This window comes from Sphaeramia orbicularis, chromosome 1 (assembly GCF_902148855.1).
Source record: "Sphaeramia orbicularis chromosome 1, fSphaOr1.1, whole genome shotgun sequence".
Taxonomy (NCBI): domain Eukaryota; kingdom Metazoa; phylum Chordata; class Actinopteri; order Kurtiformes; family Apogonidae; genus Sphaeramia; species Sphaeramia orbicularis.
In genome coordinates, this window is record NC_043957.1 from 18,688,678 (window position 1) to 18,712,178 (window position 23,501).

The 23,501-nt window shown below is 37.7% G+C and overlaps 2 protein-coding genes across 4 annotated transcripts; both read right to left on the reverse strand.

Annotated features, from left to right (window-relative positions):
- Positions 1–1,696: 1,696 nt before the first annotated feature.
- Positions 1,697–12,937, reverse strand: LOC115413364 (zinc finger protein 2 homolog). 3 transcript variants are annotated; one of them, XM_030126361.1, is made up of 6 exons: positions 12,718–12,937; positions 9,629–9,762; positions 7,441–8,354; positions 4,604–4,766; positions 4,368–4,478; positions 1,697–3,347 (listed from the first exon to the last, which is right to left on the reverse strand). In XM_030126361.1, the coding sequence occupies exons 2-6, from the start codon at positions 9,744–9,746 to the stop codon at positions 2,662–2,664; spliced, it is 1,992 nt and encodes a 663-aa protein (XP_029982221.1). In that variant the 5' UTR covers positions 9,747–9,762; positions 12,718–12,937; the 3' UTR covers positions 1,697–2,661. The 3 variants fall into 3 exon arrangements, with proteins under 3 accessions (XP_029982221.1, XP_029982054.1, XP_029982142.1); XM_030126194.1 differs by having other exon boundaries at positions 4,368–4,481; XM_030126282.1 differs by lacking the exon at positions 12,718–12,937 and adding an exon at positions 12,328–12,640 and having other exon boundaries at positions 4,368–4,481.
- Positions 12,938–15,297: 2,360 nt separating this feature from the next.
- LOC115413533 (zinc finger protein 239-like) lies at positions 15,298–19,003 on the reverse strand. The gene is made up of 3 exons (XM_030126484.1): positions 18,860–19,003; positions 18,501–18,752; positions 15,298–16,125 (listed from the first exon to the last, which is right to left on the reverse strand). The coding sequence occupies exons 1-3, from the start codon at positions 18,861–18,863 to the stop codon at positions 15,506–15,508; spliced, it is 876 nt and encodes a 291-aa protein (XP_029982344.1). The 5' UTR covers positions 18,864–19,003; the 3' UTR covers positions 15,298–15,505.
- Between the last annotated feature and the right edge of the window lie 4,498 nt (positions 19,004–23,501).

The window sequence follows — 23,501 nt, forward strand, 5'->3', positions numbered from 1 at the left end:
CAGAGGCAGCACTGGGCAATCTTTTCCCTCTACATTGCTTCAAAGTATTGCCTTTTATATCACAGCGTTAGAGAAAGATTCCTTTTTTCACATAGGTCTGTACTGATTTGTCTTAAACCAGATGTATCTGATTCATTGTTTAGATGTCAAGTAATGGCTGTATGAAATAAGAGAGAACGATTTATTATCGCTGAGGCAAAATGGTTTTGGCAAAAATCTGGTGAAGCCCACAATGTACACATCACCTGCTGACATGGAGTCATTACCTAACAGCTAAACAACAAATTCCAGATTCACCTCATTTCAAGACTGCTACTAATCAGCCATTTGGACACTGACAGAAAAACATAATTAGCTGTCAAGAGTTGAATCCAATTTTCACATACACAATTAATTGCAATGACAAATACTGCATGGAAATAGTGAAATCACAGACCTTCAACAAGTCCTTTGCACTACAATAAATACTCTAAATGTGCGATATTTCAATGCAACTAACATAGATAAGAGTGATAAACGAGTAAATGTGACCTCTAATTTGTCATCTGAACAGGGTTTAAAAAAGTTGTGTTTGTAGTAAATAGGCATTTGGTCATTTTCTCAGTGTTGCTAGTTGCTGGTACCTGCTAATATTCTTAAAATGTCTGGACCACTTGGAACGGTGTTCGTAATACTTTTTTTGTGAACCACCAAGAAACGGCCTATTTTCACAGAGGTAGTCCCTTACTTTTTGCCTCTAAGTTCATACATACAGATGGGTGACAAACAAAAGGAAAAGGCAACACACAGCAGTAATAGTGTCTTAGTGATGAGCTCTATCACTTCAAAGCACTGGAAAAATAACCTCTCCACTGATTCTAGTGTGAACTCTACTAGGGGATGTGGTGGCCATGGCTCAGATGGTAGAGCGGGTTGTCCAATAACCGAAGGGTTGGCAGTTTGAATCCCACTCTGTCCATATGCCATTGTGTCCTTGGGCAAGACACTTCATCCCCCTTGCCTCCAGCGCTGCTACTCACACTGGTGTATGAATGCATATGAATGTTCGGTGGTCGGAGGGGCCGTAGGCGTGGATTAGCAGCCACGCTTCTGTCAGTCTGCCCCAGGGCAGCTGTGGCTACAAATGTAGTTTACCACCACCAGAGGGGTGTGTGAGCGAATGAATAATGGATCCACTGTACGCGCTTTGAGTAGGTGTTCATAGAAAAGCGCTATATAAATCTAATCCATTATCATTATGAGTATCCCCTCATATGGTGTTTTGATGACAGTGCTGGAGAGTGTTAATGTGTCACCCCACTGTCTCCCATCGAAGACTCACATCATTTTCACACTCAAACATTCAGTGAGCCTCACAGACTGTCTAAAAAGACGTGGAGACTCTGCAATGTTTAATTTACCACTTCCACCTTCAACTAAAATGCTCCTAAAGTCAGAGTCAGACCAACTTCACCAACCCTACATCAAAACCCAAGATAGCTGCTCTGTGCCTTAAATGGAGCACAACACACAGTAATTACTGGTCAACTTTATTAAACATTTGTGACTGATCCTCTTAAGTCTTATTAGTGTAACTTCGGAAACTTTTGGACTAGCAGTGAGCATGTTAGCAGTATATATATATATATATATATATATATATATATATATATATATATGCTAGTGTTAAGTAACAAATCAATATTAAAACAAAGTGGAAACCCATAAAGTTGAACTGAGCAGGCAGACCAGTTAACAGAGTCCACCAGTTGAAATGGATGGCACCCAGTCAAAGTAGCCACACTTTTAATTATTAATTAATTAATTAATGCTGGTACACTTTTCATAAACTGGACAATTAGCCACAGAGACCAAAATATTTTTGTACCAGGCTGCCAACATGTCTATTTCTCCTGGAAAGGGGGAAATTTTAGCATGCAAATTGATGGCAGTGGATTTTTTTAGCCTTAAATGGCTATTCTAGTTAGTGCATTTGGGACTTCATCACTGTCTTCAGTCAGTGGTGTCAAACATACAGCCCGCAGGCCAAAACCAACCAACAAAAGGTTCCAATTCGGCCGATGAGATGAAGTTGCGAAGTGCAAAAATTACACTGAAGATGTTAAAGGTCTATGGAGTCTAACTCATTTTAGCCCAATTTGATCTTCAGTGGGTTGGAACAATAAAATGATAGCAGAATAAGCTATAAATAATGAAACCTCCAAATTTTAAACTTTAAAATTTTGACAATATTCTGGCTGTTACTATATATTTTGTTCCTTTTGTGTTCCACTGCGATATGTAAGTTGTAATCCACATGTATAAATGATAATTTGAGGCATAATATTGCTGAAGCTGAACTTATTTTTCATACGAAATTTCAAGTTATTCACTTTTTTGTGGATGGATAGTGTGTAAATGCAAACGTTTTAATAATTTAATTTTACTTTTTTGCACTAAAATAGAAACATCTGGAGCTGTCACTATTTACAGGTTGTTTTTTTTCAATTATTTTACTGATCTGACCCACTTGAGATCAAATTGAGCTAAAATGAGTTTGATACCCTTGACGTATCAGGTTTTTCCTTTAATATGTCACCCATCTGTATGTTACTGCCTAAAATGCTGACAACAGTATAGTATATGACAACTGCTGTCTGCACGGTTCATCTGAATACACTGTCAGTCATGTTTGTCTGTTATACACATATTAATGGGTGAGTTATTGTCACTGTGTGATAAGTCATCATCCTTCACATTCAACAGAGCCTCTTCCTTAGTCTGAATCTGCTCATGTTTCCGTCTGTGGAGTCGAAGGCTTTGCGAGCGACTGAAGCCCCTCCCACAGATGTCACAGCCATATGGCCTCTCTCCTGTGTGGAGTCTGAAATGGTTCTTGAGGCTTGAAGCGCGTGTGAAACTCTTTTCACACTCAGGGCAGTCAAACTTCTCCCCAAAGTGGATTTTTTCGTGCTCCCTCAGGCGTCCGGACTGGTTGAAGCTGCGGTCGCACACGGAGCAGTGGTACGGCCGCTCGCCTGTGTGCGTGAGCCGGTGTCTGTTCATGGCCCCTGAGTGGGCAAAGCTTTTCCCACAGTCTGGACAAGAGAACGGCTTCTCTCCTGTGTGGACCTTCTGGTGACCTTTGAGTTGACCTTTCTGGGTGAACTGTTTCCCACACAGAGTGCACTGGTATGGTTTCTCTCCCGAGTGAATCCGCATGTGTATTTGCAGTGCAGACATCTTATGACAGTCTCTTCCACAAAGTCCACAGCAGTAAGAGCTCTTTGTCAGATGCTCCTGCATCGGTGAGGCTGGAGGACTGTTGGGTTCAACACCGTCCACCTGCTCAGTAAACTCCCGGGACACTGGGGAGACAGACCAGGAGAAACTTCAAGTTTACAAACAAATGCCATTTTTCTGAGAAGCGTTAACAATTTAAATACCACTACAGTAGAACCTCGGAGTATGAGCGCACCGTAGTACGAGCGCAATCTAGTATGAGAAATTCACTTTATGAGCCGCAAGTCTTGAGAATTTTTATCTAGAAATATGAGTGGAAATCTGCAGTATGACCAGGTGTTCCTCCCAACAGGTGCAGCCTCCACAGACTCACTTAATGTTCGGGAGCACCAGAATTCAGATGGAAGAGGAGATTAAGAAATCCCTGAATGAGGACAGTGTAGTGGAGGACACGATCTCTACCAGGAAATTAAAACAAGTGTTAGCAAAGTAGACAGAGACTTCTGATTTTGTTGAAAAATATCATCCAGACAAATTAAGTTCAGATTGTGTGGCTGCTTTATTTAATGACAATGATCTGGTGTATTTTTGGAACATTTTAAAAAGCAGAACAAAGCAGATTTCTCTTGATAGGTTTTTAATGAAACATGCAAGTGCGGACAGTGATGAAAGTGCTGCCAGAAAGAACAAATTAATTGAAGAGAGAGACAGAAAACACCAGAAATTCTTCTACCGGATGTTTTACTCAAAGAAGATTCCCTTCTCCTCCTCCTCCTTCTCTCATTTTAAGGTAAACAAGTTAATAAAACCAGTTTATTTGTTTTTATAATTGTTATGTTCATTCTAACTGCACTTTTTCTGTTTTAAAAACCCTTAAAAAAAGGATTTTCGGATAGTTTTTGGGGGCTAGAAAGGATTAATTATATTTGTAATTCGTTTCAATGGGGAAAATTGATTCGTAAAATGAGTAAATTGCAAAACGAGCATGGTCATGGAAGGAATTAAATCCATACTGCGAGGTTCCACTGTATTAACTTTGTAAATGTTCAGTTACTGCTAAAAGTTATCCAAAACATTATGAATTAAACATGTGATTTCTTGTTTTGTATAATTTTGGAATTATCCCTGAACAGTCTTTCTCTTACTATTGATGGGTTCCTCCTCTTCCTCCTTTACAGTAATTTTTATTTCTGTGTTTTCCTGCTGTAGATCTTCAGTTTCCTCCGATAAGGAACAATCCTCATCTCCAGACACTTCTTCTACAGGGGGAAGAACCAAAACAGCACATGCCAAATGAGATATAAATATACACATACACACCGTTTTTCCATTTTTATAGACAATACAAACATCTAAAAGTGGAATCTGATGTTGATGTTACCACATAAAGGCTCCTCTTCTTCCTCCTCCTTCACTATTACATTCATATGTGGGCTGTCCTCCTGCTGCTCCTCTGGTTCTTGATGCTGAGTGTCTTTGTCACAGTGTTGACCCTGTGATGAGTGGGCTTCAGCTACATTTGGCATACTTTGACTATCACACAGCTACAGAAATACAGAGAGAAGAATTTGTTTAGTTTTATGGAAAATAATAGGAACAGAAGAATAATAGAAGATTATAGAAGATTAATCAGCCTTGTGCCTTGTGCAGTTATAACATCTGAGTACTTTCAAATATAAATATGTACACTGAACAAAAATATAAACGCACCACTTTTGTTTTTGCTCCCATTTTTCATGAGCTGAACTCAAAGATCTAAAACTTTTTCTATGTACACAAAAGGCCTATTTCTCTCAAATATTGTTCATAAATTTGTCTAAATCTGTGTTAGTGAGCACTTCTCCTTTGTCCTTTGCTGAGATAATCCATCCACCTCACAGGTGTGGCATATCAAGATGCTGATTAGACAGCAGGATTATTGCACAGGTGTGACTTAGGCTGGCCACAATAAAAGGCCACTCTAAAATGTGCACTTTTACTGTACTGGGTGGTCCAGGGGGGTCAGAAAACCAGTCAGTATTTGGTGTGACCACCATTTTCCTCGCACAATCTTCTTCATGAATTCTCTGAAACAGCTTTGGAGATGGCTTATGGTAGAGAAATGAACATTCAATTCACAGGCAAAAGCTCTGGTGGAGATTCCTGAAGTCAGCATGCCAATTGCATATTCCCTCAAAACTTGTGACATCTGTGGTATTGTGCTGTGTGATAAAACTGCACATTTTGGAGTGGCCTTTTATTGTGGCCAGCCTAAGGCACACCTGTGCAAAAATCATGCTGTCTAATCAGCATCTTGATATGCCACACCTGTGAGGTGGATGGATTATCTCAGCAAAGAAGAAGTGTTCACTAACACAAATTTAGACAGATTTGTGAACAATATTTGAGAGAAATAAACCTTGTGTGTACACAGAAAAAGTTTTAGATCTTTGAGTTCAGCTCATGAAAAATGGGAGCAAAAACAAAAGTGGTGCGTTTATATTTTTGTTCAGTGTATGTAATGAATTTTACACAAAGACAATCTAATCTAAATTATAGGGCAGTAACTTTCAACAGAATCTTACACTATATTTGGCCGAGGGGGATTAAAAGTATGCAGCATGTTCTGTTTATACAAATAAACCGCAAACTATTCCAGAATGTCTCTTAATAATACATCCACCAAGGACAGCTGATTTTATGTGATCATTAACTTACTGTCTGTCTGCGGGATTTGTCAAAACGATCAGATTGACTTTTAATAAACTTGGTGAAAAGGCAACACATGAGCCAAGGATGAACACATTTGATTTTAGAGAAGATCCAGAGTGACAATGCCATCTGTATTTCTTATATTGGGTTTGGTTGAATTATTAGAGTAAGTGTAAGCATGTGAGTGCTCTTTGATTCAAGGCCAAATTGTGCTTTTAAACTTGATTAATGACTCTGAATCAGCGAATCCCAAGCACAGACATAAGACATTCATTTAATCTGCAAAGTCACCTCTACTAAGTGTGTTTGTGTTTTTTTACTCACAGTAAATAACTTCCACACCAACAACACATTAGTATGTGTGTGACTGATTTGACCACTGTGTTCCACACACACCAATTTTAATCATTAATATTCCATTTTAGTGATAAGCAAAAAAAAAGGCAAATTTCTCTCTTCAATAACCTGCTCCATCAACCCAACAGTACGATGGCATATTAAAGTCACATAAGAAAATAAAAATGCTTGTCACTATGAGAATAAAGTCATAATATTTTGAAAATAAAGTCCTAATATAATGAGAATAAAGTCGTAGTTTTAAAAAACTCATTTCACAAGAAAAAAGTAGTAATATTTCAGGAATAAAGTCATAATATAATGAGAATGAAGTCGTAGTTTAAAAAAAAAGAAAAAAAGAAAAAAAAGAAAAACCTCATTATTTAGCAAGAATAAACCCGTACCTTTATGAGATTAAAGTTGTAATATTTTGAAAATTCAAAAGAGTTTCCAGTTTTACAGCGAATGCAACAAGTGAAGCAACAACTTTCACTTCTGCTGGACTCTACAACTCGGAGTAGAATTCTCAGTTTCTTGAGAAACAACAAACCCTATAGCTCTCTGGTGTAACCACCGATAGCCCTGCAGACGACCACTTTGTCAGTTTCTCCTCCACAAAAGAGGCAATTTGCTCCAAATCAGTTCAGTTCTTATGACGAAACAAATCAAAGCATGTGCAAACTCGCTTCAAAGTCCTTAGACTAATGATAATGTGTTGATGAGGCGACAGGCTCAGTATTTGGCTGTGTGTAAACCCCAAATGAAAGTATAACTTCACAAAATGTTCCAAGTTCTCCATTATTCGATGAGTGGGTACGGCTTTATTCTCATTAGATTATGACTTTATTCTCAAAATATTACGACTATATTCTCATTAAATAATGTGTTTTTTTTAAAACTACAGCTTTATTCTCATTATATTATGAATTTATTTTTTAAATATTACGACTTTATTCTAATAGTGACAAGCATTTTGTGTTCTTATGTGGCCCTAATACGCCATCATACAACAGGAGGTTAAGTGGCTATGAAAAACAAATTAATGAAATGAACTTTAATATCAGACTAAAACTATTCTTTAAAAAAACTACAGCCCCAAAGCCCTTAACAAAATAAGTGTTCACGTAAATGAAAAATGCAAATGAATAAAGAAAGAGAAGTAGTTTGATGGTACTGTGCGTTTGCTTGTACCTCAGAGCTGATGTTTGTTGGGCTTTGCTGTGACGTCTCACCAGCTGCAGGTTGAACTGAGTCGGACACGACGCCTGCCACCGGTCCGTTCTTGTTTTGTGTACATGAGCGTTTGTGGTTCCTCAGAGTCCCTGCTAAAGAGAAGTGCCTCCCACAGTCCGTGCAGGTGTACGGCTTTTCACCTGTGTGAATCCTTGTGTGCCTGCGGAGTTCACCTGGAGCCACAAAAGACTTCTCACACTGCGTGCAGCTGTACGGCTTTTCTCCCGTATGAGTCCGCATGTGTGTTGTTAGAGTCCACTGTTGTGCGAATGTCTTTCCACAGTCAGAGCAGTGGTAGGGCGTGATGCCGGTGTGGAGACGCTCATGTCTCACAAGCGTCCCCGACAACGCAAACCGCTTATCACAGAATGAGCACTGATAGGGTCTCTCTCCTGTGTGAGTCCTCTGATGATCCCTCAACTCAGCTGCTGAGTTACAGCTCTTGTCACAGTCAGAACATGGAAACTTCTTCCTGGTAAAGCCAGCCACCACCTCCGAGTGCATGGCCTCCAGGTGTGTTTTCAAGTGCCAGTGGCGAGAAAAGCTCTTGAGACAGATTGAGCAGTGATATGGCCTCTCACCTGTGTGAGTACGCCGATGTAGTCTGAGCTCCCCCTGACTCGCAAACCTCTTCTCACAGAAAGTGCATGGAAATGGCTTCTCTCCAGTGTGGACTCTCTCATGAATCATGAGAAGTCCCTTTTCTGGAAATCTCTTCTCACACATGGAACAGGGGAAAGGCCTCTCTCCCGAGTGAGTGCGTAGGTGTCGCTGAAGTTTCGAGGCATAAGGGAAGTCTTTACCGCAGACTGAGCAGCTGTGGAGAGACAGAGGCTTTGACGGAGTCTGTGCAGCTCCCATATTTCTGTCTTCTGTGTGATCACAAAGAAGAAAACATTTTATTTCATCAAACAAAAAGGCTGAAGAAACCTTTCCCATGACAGACAGTCTTGTCCCAGGAACACAAGAACACTTTCTACTCTATACTATTATATTACAAACTTGTCAGACTTGATGTGTAAGTCTCCCTCCATTCAAGAACAAGTATTTAGTGATGTTCACTCACCGTACTCTTTTACTCTGAAGACACTGACACTTTAAGAGTTTTCTCAGCATCGTAAAATTTTACCATGATTTTTCAAAGACCAAAAATATAATTTCCATGACCCCTCACATTGCATACATTCATGTCAAGTTGCAAGCAGACACGTGGACAAGTTTTTCTTCAGAAATAAAATTACAGGCACCACTGAACATAACAAAGTCTGGCACTAGATGTTGCCAAAAGATGAAAATTAAATAGGCTGACAATACAAAAAATGTCAGTAACTTTAGAAAAATTTCATTACTTTTCCTGAGTCAGAAAATTACATTTTAAAATTCCAAGATATTTCCTGGTCATATTACATTATGACAATATATTAATTCACTGCTTAATACCCTCTTAAGGAATGGAAGGTGAGTCCTACTAGTTGAGATTCACATGTTCGTTTTCAGTGACATGTAGCTGCCACACATTTAGCAACCATTCTGACATGTCTAAAGTAAGAGGGCAGTTACGGTAACGATATTCAGTAGTGGAAAAACATTTTTGGTCACCCTTTAAATTTTACATTATCGCAAATATTATCAGGAAATATTTGCAGAAAAATCTTTTTTGTGTTTCAAAATGTGTGGCTGCATCAGACAGACACAAACAAATGAGATAATGATTTTTTAGTGTTTGTTGTTAACAAGAAAAAATAACCAAACTTAAGTCTTGACAGTTTCAACGTGTCATGTTCTAGATGCGTTTCATTATTGTGCTGAAACATCCAGTTTTGACCATGATGGAACAGACCACATGCAGAGGGGAATATGTGGCTTTGGAGAATGGAACAATATGTGGCAAAGTTCAATGACTTAACAGTGATTCTTAACGCAATATATCACAAATGCATGGGGTGAACAAAAATTTAATTTCCACCCGTGCACAAGAATATGCATCCCATCTCCTGTCTCTGCATCTATGAATGGAATCTAAAAATGTTTAAGTAACTTGATGTTTCCAAAGCTACATCCTGCTGTAAGGTCACAGTGTTGAAAACCTAAGAAAAGGGTGTAAAAAGGGGGTGTTTTATTCTTTCCTTTTTTATTATTGACTCACTTAGATCTGAGAAATCCACTTCTTCTCCATCTGAGTTGATCAATCCTCCAATTTCCTGCTGATTATCCTCAGCCAGGATCACAGCTGCTTCAAAGTCCTCTGGGATTTCAGAGCCCATCTCTCAAACAGAAAACCTAAAAGAAGTGAAGAACCAGGTTTCAGAATGGAGACACAGACACTCAAATTGCAAGTTAGCTGTGCACTAAAATATTTGTTCAAAATCTCCACAGATGCAGCCAACGGACAGTGTTTGTTTGTGTCTAAGTAGGACACTTGATCCAGACATACACACATTTCTATGAAAATGTTTAATCCTGTATAATAAAGTTCTCATGTTAGTACCACCCAATAAAGGGTTACCAAATCAGCTTCAATATTGAGCTTGAATTTAACACATAGCTGTCATCATATCTTGCTAAACCCCAACGTTAATCCAATGCTCGCATAAAAATTATACATTACTTGATGAACAGTCACAAGTGATAAGTGGGTCTCACTTTGGCCTGCCCTGTTAATGTCAAGGATCTTCTTGAAAAAGACATGCAGAAAAAGAACAATAATCATAACAGTAATTCTTTAGCATTTTGTTTTTAATGTAAGACACAGATGTGACACTCTTTCATCTACAGCTGTTATGTGACTAGACATTATTATTCACTTTGTTAAAAAAAAAAAAATATATATATATAATGTAAATATTAGAATCACTTAACATAATGTAACTTAAAACATTTTTTTCATTCATTTTCTGACAAATGTTTTAAACTGGATAATGAAAGCAGAAAAGCCCTAAAAAAATCAAAACCAAAATTATACAGCAGTGTAAGAGGTTGTTTCTTATTTCAGAGATTTTGTTTATTTTTTAGTAAATGTGTGTTAATTTATTTCTGTTCATTTTGTTAATTTGGTATTTATTTAGTTATCATGTTTATGGTAACATAGCCATTTCCATCATTTGTTTTTTAAAATGTTGCTTTAGGAAGTTATTTACCTGACAGTGCTATTATTGAGCCCTGATTTTGGGCAGATTTTTTCATTTTGAAAATGTTCATTAAATAGCTATTTAGTTAAACTCAGTTTGCAGTTTTGTCTATTGCTTATAATTGCAAACTGTACTCTTATTCAATGGTATTTTGTATGTCAAGCAGCAGACAGAGAACATGCCAAGTTGTTAAGTTTGTTTTTTAAAAGTTATGAATATACTGAAATGAACGCCTACTCTCAGCATTGGTAATGTGTCCAACACAAACACAGCCTGTGGGTCAGACTTGGTTTGTTGGGATCCTTGGCTACAGTTTGTCCTTCCGTCTCCTGTTCAAGGACACTTCAGCAGGGTGGATGCTGTGTTATGTGGGGGCTTGAACCTGGCTGGGACGCCTCCCTTTTAGTGAGACTTTCCCTAATAGATCAACATGTGTCTAAGTTTCAGCTGTTACACTCTCGCTTTATTATTAATATTATTAACAGATTGCTTTAACCAATCCATAAAATAATCTGTTAAAAGCATTTTTTCCTCTAAGAATGATGCCATCTCCTGTTATGGTTCCACTGGATCTTTGTGTAAGTAAACTGAGGTGGAAGATTTTATCGAATCATAATAGGAATGTCAGCCTGTGCAATCATTTAACAGCAAAAGGTTGTAGTATAAAGCTCCGTACTGTGCTGGATTCAGTGTGATTTAATCACTGAAAAAATTTTAAAGAAGAGTAAATACAGCCTCTTGTTTATGGTGATTCAGTGACTGAGCAGAGATATGTCCTGTGTAAAACATGCAGCATGAAAGTCTCTTTTTTGTACATTTTTTATACTTTCACTTTGTCTTAGTTGAAAATACAAAGTTAAAACTGAGTAATCCTTGCATTTTTCCTTGATTACTAAGCAAGTAGACTCACATTGTAAACCACAATATTTTCCACAATAATTTCACTATGACTTTTTCAACAAATTGCATCCTTGGAGTCTGGTCTAGAGTCTGATACCATTGTGCCTAAATACACTTTGCTCCATGTGTGCATCTTTCCAATCACACATGACTGAAACAAAGTTGTCATTTTACAAATAAATATCAAAAAGGTGATGTGGAAAATTTGTCAGGAGTGTTCACTTCAGTTCAGCTGCTCTTCTCATGATTTTGAGCTAACGTGATAGTTATATACAAACCCCACTTGACATGTTACTTACTCAACATGTAGGCTCTTTTGCAAACAGACCAAAATATAACTGTCTATAGGGATAACAGTAGTTGGTTGTTGTAACAGACATAAACAACACAATACCGGTGTCTGTATTGTAGTTGTGAGCATGTGAGATTCTATGTGTGTATCTTTTCAGTAAAACATGAATGAAATAAACTTGTCATGTTACTAAGGTCTCATTGATTTAACACCAAGGACACTTGAGCAGGGCGGATGCTGTCTTATATGGGGAGGCTTGAACCTGGCTGGGCCTTAGAAAATGAAGGACGCCCCCCTTTTAGTGACACTTTCCCTAAAAGACCAACACGTTTCTATGTTTTCGCTGTTACACTGTGGCCAGATTATTATTAGTCTGTTTTAGGAAGTCTGTGTATGAATGACAAGGTGTTTGGAGACATCCTTACAGAATAGCATGCTAGCTCGGTAGCCTTAGCTAGGTGGGATTCATTTTTGCAGCATCCGTTTGATTCTAAATTAAGTTATCTGACCACCGAGGTACCAGACCTGTTGGTAGATGTTCCGTCACAATAGCATTCACAACATGAGAAGTATCAGCATCCTGCTGCCTAGGAGCCACTGTTCAACCCCTGGAGGAGATGTCTCCGTCTAACCGTGACCAGGACTTTGGTCAGTGACTACCTCGGGTTCAGACCAGACTGTTATTAGCCAGCTAGCCCCTGACATGGCGTTTAGTTGCTTTGCTGATCTTAGCGACTAGCTACTGATTAGCCCCAAGCTACAACAGTTAAGCAACAGAAAGAGACAAGATCACCAGCAAAAAATGCACCACTAAGTCCAGCAGAAAAAAACTGATTTAGCCGTGTTGCACTGTAAAAACGTCTTAAATTAGCTAGCTAGGTTAACGTTTAACAGACAATAGGCATTTGGACCAACCTCAGCATTGAATTTTCCCTCAGGTATAAAGTAGTCCCTCGATGGGAGTTTATTGAAACGACAACATTTTTATTTCCATCTCACTTCAACGCCTCCACAAGCTCAAGTGACAACTCTCATGAATGACAAGTTACTAATTAAACAGTAAGTTAGACGCGTTGGGCTCTGGTGATAACCTTTCTAGCTTTAGCTACTAGCTGACTTCAGGTTCATTCGGAACTTCCGGTTTGGTTTTACATCAAAATAAAAGTCAATAGTCATTTAAGTACTGCTACTGAGTTTACCGCACGCTGTAGTAATGAATGTATTTATTGCGTGTAGTGCTCCAGTTGTAAAAAAAAAAAATAATAATAATAATATTTATTTATTTTATTTTATTTTATTTTATTTATTCCGCTGGAAAAGTGAAGAATTCACGAAAAGACAAGTTAAGATACCAAAACCAGTTCCATATGAAGGACCTGTGGGACTGGGTGAAAGAAACATTTCGCTTTCATGTCGTGACAAAGGATGCTCAGGGTTCCCACTCTTTCCCTGAAATTATTTTCCAGGACTTTTCCAGGACATTTTCAGCAGCTACAGAGACAAATTATGACGTCATACACTTATACATTCTCCCTTATTCTTTGGAAGTGTTCTTTTCTACAGTTGTAACCGGCATTGACCCAGATTGTTTCTGTGTTTATTACTCAAACATTTAATGTGCAGTCTATGGCAATAATTTATCTATGAAAAATAATTATGACAAATGTATCATAGAATAATGCAAACACACCCACAGATTACAGAGGAGCACTTCATTATTCTGACAAACTGGAGTTACAATGTTCAACTGGACAATTCCCAACTCAACTTTCTCGTCTCTCTTACTTTCTCTCCTGCACTTCCTCTAAAAATATTTTTAGATTTTCAATAAATCACTGAAAAACAGGCAGGGGAAGGATAAATAATTTCCCAGGATAGCTTAACCGTTTCCAGGACATCTGACCTTTTTTTTTTTCTCATTTTCCATATGTTTTCTTCGACTAGAAAATTGGTAAATTATTTTCCAGGTTTTCCAGGACGCGTGGGAGCCCTGATGCTGTAATGACAGCTATTACAGACTTCACAGAGCAATCTTTGACACTGAAGCCCCAGATGAACAGGAGAACACTGAGGAACCTCCACAGGTGCACTGGTGTGAAGCACCGGTGTAGGAGCCACATGCAAGTTTCCTTTATATATATAGTTTTTGGGCTCAACACAGTGACTTCATTTTTTTCTCAGCTGAATGGCAGAAAGTTGTTGGTCCTCTAGCTTTTAATATCTTTAATGCATTCCTGTAGTTTACTTAGCTGATTGGTTTCGTGGATAAGTTCAACAAGATAAGGTGTTTGGAAAAAGCTGAACATTTTAAAAAGTATAAAATGTAAATATGTGAAAAGTAATAGCAATAATGTCCTAAAATAATGCCAAAAAACATATATAAGTGGACAGGTATTATAGAGATTAAAAAGTGACAGTGACAGTGATTGCTGAATATATCAATATAATGCACACAATAATAGATAGATAGATAGATAGATAGATAGATAGATAGATAGATAGATAGATAGATAGATAGATAGATAGATAGATAGATAGATAGATAGATAGATAGATAGATAGATATCTCTAGCACTGCTTCCCCAACATCACTTAATCTTGCTGGAAAGTTCTCATTAAGTCAGAACTTTACAATATAAAGTTGTTGAAAATAAAGACATTATTAGGAAAAAGTCATAAAATTCAAGAATGTTGGTGACATTCTATTTGTATGTACACTACCAGTCAAAAGTTTGGACTCACCTGATTTTTCTTTATTCTCATGACTATTTCCGTTGTAGATTCTCACTGAAGGCATCAAAACTATGAATGAACACATATTGAATTATGTAGTTTAAAAAAGTGTGACATAACTCAAAGCATGTTTTATACTTTAGATTCTTCAAAATAGCCAGATTTTGCTTTTATTACTGCTTTTTATTTTCTTGGCATTCTCTCGATGAGCTTCATGAGGTAGTCACCTGAAATGTTTTCCAAAAGTTTTTAAGGAGTTCCCAGTGATGGTGTGTACTTGTTGGCTATCTGCAGTCCATCTCATGCCATTTAAATGAGAAGGTGTGTCCAAACTTTTGACTGGTAGTGTAATTTCTTTGTAGAAGTTGGTTGAACCTGATGGTTAAGCAGCAAAACTATTTATCAAAAGCAATTATCAGCTCCATTTGGCAGAAGTGCAAATTCTGAGAATCCTAATTAGGCAAAACTTCATTTGCTTCCTTATAAAAGCCATTTGTTAAAATAATACTTTTTGATCATTAGTGGAGCTGGGATATGACTTCATAGAGAATCAATAATAGTATTATCTTTTCATTTAATAGCCTATTGTATCATTCTTCTAACACTTCTTTTGTATGAGGTGGAGTTGTGATAAAGCAGCTTAATACATATGTAAAATGTGGCTGAATGGTGTTCCTCCTACTAGGAATGCAAGTTAAGTAATGGATAAAGCAGCTCTGGTTAAAGTTTAAACCATAAAAAGGTGTATAGACACAGATAAGATAATAACCATGAACAGTATTTTTTATTTTCCAACAACTGTCCAGTACAAGTAACAATCTCACTAGACACATCCGTGATTACATGTGAGGAGCATCATGTTGTTTGGTCCATCACTTCAGTTTCTTGAAAACCTAACTTTCTGTGATCAGTTGAAGTATTTTCTCCTGTGAGTCTGCTCAGGCAGTTATACATTCACTACATAACATTCTTAACTGTTTACCTCTAACAGCAGTCGTTTTGGTCTACCTAAAGGTTTTGTCTGTGGTTTTGGCTTCTTGTCATGAATCAGCAGATGCTTTTGATAACCCTGAGAGTAATAGAAACCCATCCCACACTTGTCACAGGTGTATGGCTTCTCTCCAGTGTGAACACGCAGGTGAACTTTAAGAGGATGTGCCCTGGAGTAACTTTTCCCGCAGACTGTGCACAGATACTTGCGTTCTCCTCTATGAACTCTGAGGTGTTCTTTCAGGGCAGAGGCCTTTGAAAATGCCTTCCCACACTCGTCACACAGGAACTTCTTCTCTTTAATGTGTGTTGACTCGTGTTTCCTCAGTGACTCTATTGTGGGCCACTTCTTCCCACACTTGGAGCAGGCTAAATGTACCTCTCCCGAGTGCATACGCTGATGTAATTTAAAATAAGCCGCATTTTTGAAAGACTTGCCACAGTCTGAACATTCATAAGGCCTCTTGTGACTCTCTCGATGTTCTTCCAGCTGTTGTTGATCGGGGAAGTCCATCCCACAATCTCCACACACATGAGCTTTTACGTGAAATACCTCCGGGGTCGCCTTCTCTTGAATTAATGCCCAGTTCGGTACCTCTCCTATGACAAACAAACAATTACTGTAGTAGCAATTAGCAGAAAAAACAACCAAATCATCAACTTTACATCCATGATAGTTAAGTGAACACTGGTGATCAGATCTCACTGCCCTGCAGTATATGCAAATAAATGTATATGCAGTATATGCAAATAAATGTATATGCAGTATATGCAAATAAACTGACTCATGTAATAACCTAAAACTAAGCCCAAGTCTTCAGTTTTTGCGGTTTAACAGAATAGCTTTTTTCAGGGTTAATACACACTTTACCGATGCATTTTCATGACCATACAGGGTGGGGAAGCAAAATTTACAATGAACATTTAGTTGTTTTTTCTCAGCAAGCAATATATCAATTGTTTTGAAACCAACCATATACTGATGTCATAATCATACCTAACACTATTATCCATACCTTTTCAGAAACCTTTGCCCATATGAGTAATCAGGAAAGCAAACGTCAAAGAGTGTGTGATTTGCTGAATGCACTCGTCACACCAAAGGAGATTTCAAAAATAGTTGGAGTGTCCATAAAGACTGTTTATAATGGAAAGAAGAGAATGACTATGAGCAAAACTATTACGAGAAAGTCTGGAAGTGGAGGAAGCAACAAAAAACGTACCACAGCTTTTATTAAAGCTCTCAAATCCAAAATCCTAAAGGATCCAACCAAATCCATGAGAAAAATGGCAATTGAACTTGAGGTAGACAACAAGACTATTAGAAATGCAGTAAAATATGATTTGAAGTTAAAATCTTACACAAGAACACCAAAACACTTGTTGACAACAGCAACAAATCCTACTTTAGCAGTTTTTGGGAATCATGTTTATGACTGCCTTCTAGCCCAGATCTAAACCCTCTGGATTCTGCTATTTGGGGCGTTTTAGAACATGCTACCAATAGAACATCACACAGCAATGTCGACTTTCTTAAAGATACTATTAAAGAAGAATGGGAGAAGTTGTCACCCGAATATTTGAGGAACACTTGCGCAAGTTTCAGGAAGCGTGTGAAGGCAGTTATTGAGAAAGGAGGAGGACACATAGAATAAAAACATTTTCTATTATGTAAATTTTCTTGTGGCAAATAAATTCTCATGACTTTCAATAAACTAATTGGTCATACACTGTCTTTCAATCCCTGCCTCAAAATATTGTAAATTTTGCTTCCCCACCCTGTACAATCTCACACATCTCTGTACATGCAAAAGTAAAAAAAAAAAAAAAAGGCAAAAATGACCACATTATGACATAAACAGCATTTCTTATTAAAACTTTGATGTGTGCACATGCATGTCTGTGTAGTACAATGTTAGCAAACTCTTAAGCTAACATGTTACACACTGTTTCACTGCACGAGAGGCATTGAGGAATTCTAGTTCCAGTGAGTGAATTTTTGCAGGAAAACAACCTGAGTCTCTCCAGTCTTTGTCAGTGTATGGGCTGTTATGATAGATGTAAAAGACAGTCGTCAGCTGAGTAATACTTGGCCAACATCAGCAAAATATCTGCTCCCAGCACAAATTTCACATGTATGAACCTTTTACTGTTCACATTTAATTAGACAGACTGTGGTGGTCTGACGTAGTACCATTTCCCCTGCCTTTCTCATAATGCCCTGAAAATAATTTGGTAAAAAGTAACAGAGGCAGCAACACAGATTGGAATTCTTACATATGGAGCATTTGTTTTTAGCAACAAGTAGCAGATTACATCCTGTATTTAATATGGACTCATCTTCAACTTTTCACTAAAGATTATAAAGTTTTCTGTAGAATAAATGTTTGTACCGAAATAGTCATGAAATTAACTATTTTGATACGGAGAGAAAACTGTTAGTGACAGCACCAAGCACTATTAATGCTGCCAGCAACCATTGATGTGACCGAACCAAAATTCCCACAATTAATTAACTATTACCTGTGGGGTGAAGCAAAACCTATATTTTTAAAGTCTTAAATATATACATATGTTCAAGACACAAATAAATATAGAGACCTAGTCACAAAAAAACAAAACCCATGTTTAAGCCAGGTCTAAAAGAGCCTTAGAGGGAAACAACTGAACTGCAGTAAACAAAGCTTATGTTTGAGGTGAGAGTATTTCATTTAAACCTCTTTATACAAATGAATTTTTTATTTTTGTGTCTTGCATAAGAATATGCCGAGCCCTTACATGGGCTTATAAGACACCAAAAATATAAACTGGAACAAATCTGGTTTATATTTCCTCTTGTCATCATCAGTGTTCCAGAACATATCATGGTTTCAGATAAACATCTCATTAAACAAAGAGGCTCTCAGTTCATCATATAGAGGACAATTACACAACTATACAACTAGTGTGGGCAGAAGTGGGTTGTTTCTTCTCACCTTTATGAACTTTCATGTGTGTTTTGAGGTTCCCACTCTGAGTAAATCCTCGTGCACATATGAAACACTTGAAAGGTCTTTTTCCTGAGTGAATCACAAGGTGTCGTTTCAGGCTAGCGTTGTTAGAAAACACTCTACCACAGGTGGGACAGTTGTAGATCTTGTGTCTACGTGGCGCCTCCTGTTGGTCTGGTTTTTCTGGTGACTTTTCTGGAGGCTTCTCATGGGAGTTTTGCTTATCAACAGATTCAACTAAAAAAAACAAAAGAACAAAAAACCCCAACATTAATTATATAAATAGGGAAGTTAACCTTTCATACATTAGTTTGTAATACTTAAACTGTGTAACAGCCATTTACCCATTTGTTTGCCTCGGTTTATGTTGATACAATGTATTTTTGTTCCACTTGATTGCACTCCGTGATGAAGCCGAACATGGAAAATACCCACAAGTCTAGGTAATGCCTATAATAAACCTCTACATTTGCATTGGATCACTGGCAATTCAGTGACCATTTTGTCAACAGTTTCTACAATCAAACTTTTATTAATACAGACATGCCATACTGTTACAAAGCTTAGATTTTCCAAAATTGAGTTGCTGAGTTTATTTTACAGTATTATTGACCACTAAAACATAATTAGTGAAAGAATTCCCTGGATAGTGATGAAAGCTAATGACATTTCCTACCTGTTTGGTGTCATGAGGTCACATGACTGTCTATTCTATCATTAATTATATTCCTGTTCAAAAATGGGTGATAAAAACAAAAACAAGGAAAAAAAACTGTTTTAGCTGAATTCAACTTCAAGTGATTCAGGTCATATTTTAGTCACATAGTAAAGTGTTTTCTGAAACCAGAGGTTACTGCCTTTCAAGTGAGGCATCATTGATTAATTTTGTCCTTGTGGTTCTTCAGTTCTAAACTTTGGAACTTGGTAAATCAGAGAAAATTGACACAAATTAGGTGGGGAGGAACAGGTTAAGTGATGCTTCTTTCACACACACTCAGATGAAACAGTTTGACTCTTCTCATTATTACATAAAAGATCTGTTATGAGTTTCACACTATTTCAGCAGATTCTGTGTAAAACCAGATTTACTACACTTTCAGACGTCTACACCAACTGATTTCAAGTCTGCGGTCATGACTTTACGCTGTCAACAAAACTCTTCTCTTGCAGGTTTAAGTGACGTATTTTTAGTCCTGAAAGATTCTATCTATAAACAACTGTTTTTACAGTTGCTAACCAGCATCATTAATATGAAATGCAAACAGTGATACAACACTGTGAAATATCCACATTAAATAACATATTAGTGGACAAACGTGGGTAAATGGCTTGGTTACTGACTGTATGAAAATACATTTTAGGGATGGGTGTTATTAGCAATTTATTGATGCCAATACAAGCACACAGAAATTTAAGAGTTGCGTTGTTAAATAAATACAGAAAGCAGCACCATCTGTCCACGGACTTGCAAACTCAGAGGGGTTGAAAAAGGTGACAAACTAAATCGCCCACCACCTGGGGCTGCCTGACTAACCCCCGCTCCCCCTGAAAAAAATTGTGATATTAACGCAGAAATTCAGCGTCATCGAAGTACACTTAGAAGAAAAGCAAGAGAAAATACAACATTTGCTTCAAGTAAAATACAAATATTTATTTACATCACAAGCAACACTTGACAAACTTTGTGAGAGGTCAAATAATCACTCAAAAGAGGTAGTGATAACACCATAATGTAACACATTCGGTGTGGGCGAGAGAGAGAACACAGCAAGAGAGATAGAGAGAATCAGTCTGGCGAATGGGGGAGAAAGAGAGGTCATGCCAATAAAACAGGCTGAGTATCGTTTAGTACTGGTGTTTTCACACATGTGCACTATGTGGGTAAATTTGGTACAGCACACAGCATGTTTGTTTTACACCAGTATTATTTTTACCCTCATTAACTATGTAGTTTGAATATCCAAATAAAGTGAAATTTACTATAGTAAATTACAAATAAACGACAGGACTGTGTAGAAAATACTTCAGTACAGCTTGAAGGGGTATGTTTTATACATAGATGTATAAAAACCTTTTTTTTAAGATATATGTAACAGTGTCATTGTAATGGGGTATAGTTGGCACAGGGGGGTAAATTGAGTACAGCTACATTGTAAATTCAGCATGTAATAGCAATAGATCTCCTCAATTGCAGTAACGCAAATACTATGCAGCAACTCATCTCAAGTTGATCACAATAAACAAATCCATCTTACGTATATTACAATTTGCAATAAACAATTACTGACTGTGTAACTGTAAGAGTAACACAGCATGCAAACAATAATCATATGTCCATTCACTTTTATTTGACAAAAACAATGACAACCACTTAAATAAAGTTAACACCTGGTTGACTGTTATAGTGATCCAAATAATATGGAAATCAACTCGCCTAATTTTGACTGTTTTCTTGAGAAAATCTGCACAGGGGTAAATTCAGTACGACAGGTTTCACTGCCAGGTGACTAATGGATGTTTACATCAAAAAGAATGTGGTTGCGCATGCCTGACGGTTTGGAGCATGCGTATAATTCTTAGGGGGTAAAAATTGTTCGCGATAGCTGCCGAAACGCATGCGTGATACGTTCTACCAACGTCATTGAAAATTCTGAAAGTCCATTTTAATGAGGGTGTTGGGAGAGTCAGGTGTAGGCTGACTGATGTTTTTCAACCTCTAGCACTCAGTGTGTTTCCTCTGGAGGCCTATTTGGCAATGACTCTCATCAGTATCAGTGACACCCCCCCCACCCCCAAAAAAAAACAAAAAACTCTTTGTATTTAGACAATCCACACATTACATTTGACAAACTCAGATGTAAGTTTCACCTGGGGCGGCTGTGCTGTTATCTTGGGTCTCTGTCATATTTATTTGTTCACGAACATCATTGTCTTCTACTGCTCTGCTGCTCGTTGCCTCAAGTTTCTCCTCAGTGTCCTCCTGATCACAAGAGGCTCCAAATTAGTGATTGTGTTTCAACTGTGATAACCATGGTAACTTACTATGATACAAAATATTTCACTATCACACACTGCCCAGCCAAAAAAAAAAAGTCACCCATGCAATATCTGACTGCACCACCTTTGGTTTTGATTACAGGAGACATTCACTGTAACATTTTTTTTTGTCACATAATGCTTATGTAGTGTCACAATAAGGTTCATAATATTTTTTCCATCCATAGCTGCATTTATTTCTGATTTTTGATGACCCAGAATCAGACCGCTGCATCAAGTCTTCATCACATGGTGTTTAATCCATGTGTGAAAATAATGTCTCATTTTCTTTGAATCATTCTGTCACAAGCCTGATGATCCTGATCAATCCTGGCATTGTCCAATCTTTTAGACATTAAAGGCATGAGAGGACACTTACTGCATCAGTTAGAGTTAAATAAACCACCTGGATTTAATTAAGCAAATAGTTCAGATTCTTCCATGGGTAAGTACTGCAGTGGTTAATAAAGTTTCAGCTGGAACAGGTTATTTAACTCTAACTGCAGTAAGTGGCCTGTCAAGTCTTTAACGTCTAAAAGACTGGACAATGTCAGGATTGATCAGGATCATCAGGTTTGTGACAGAATGGTTCAGGGAGAATGAGACGTTATTTTCACACATGGATTAACCACGTGACGAAGACTTGATGCAGCGGTCTGATTCTCCATCAATAATCAGAAATGAATGCCACTATGGATGGAAACATATTATGAACCTTACTGTGACACTACATAAGCATTATGTGGCAAAAATGATGTGACAGTGAATGTCTCCTGTACTCAAAACCAAAGGTGGTGCAGTCAAATATTGCATGTGCGACTTTTTTTTTGGCCAGGCAGTGTATGAAACACACTGTTGAACAAAGCTCATCTAACTTATTCTCTTACACATTGACGCTTCCTCCGTTTGTCTGCTCTGGATATGTGTACAGACGTCTTTAAGCCATCACCTAACCTGTTGGAAGTAAAGTAAGTATTAAAAAAACAAATCACAGACGAAACACATTGAACTGAAAGCAGGTGGAGCCACTGGGCGCTGGACTTACTTTACACGATTAGGAGGACGATAATCATCATCATCGCTGTCATCATGGTAGTTCACGTCTTCCTCTGATATTTCATCTTCCTCCGACACCCATGGATCTTCCTTCGACCCGGCATCATCTTCCTCCGACCCCATTTGTTCATCCTCTGACACAGCGTCTGCCTCATCATTTGGATCCCATTCCAATTCAATACTATGGAACAAGGAATAAACACCAAGAGTATTATTTGTATATAAAGGACCAACCCTGTCATATTCAATAATATATACAGAAATATAAAAATGGCTTGATAAATTAATTCATTTGCCAATACAGGATACAAAAAATTTTTACAGGCATTTTCTATGAAGTTATCTGTAAAATGTGAAAAAAATGGTTATTTGTATTGTCATTTCTAACGGTTTTGATTTAATTTTGTGTTAAAAACCCTAGTTATTTACATTAACATTTCATTTTCTGTACCATTTATTTATTCATTTTGTCCTTATTTATATTTTTCCTTCTTTAATTTTTATCCCTGCATTTATTTTTGCATTGTTTTCTATTTATTACAAACTGTTTATTTATTTTGAGAAATCTTCGACGCAGTTCTGCGTATAATGGAGGTGACCTGAGAGTGGAGTCTGCACAGGAACTGACTCCACAGTGGAGGGGTGCAGCAGGACCGTCGCGACCATTTCTGCAACAGCAATTCTAACTGCTTTTCAAATAACACAGCTTCGTCTCTCTCTCTTTACTGAGACCACAAGCTCCAGACATGCCTAGTCGATTCTGCACTGACAGCACACCACCCAAACACAAACTGACCAATAGGCAAAGAGCTGACCCCAGGACACACCTTTAAAGACTGCCCCCCTCATTCACCTAATGAACCAAAAATGCATACAGAAATGTAAAAAGGACAC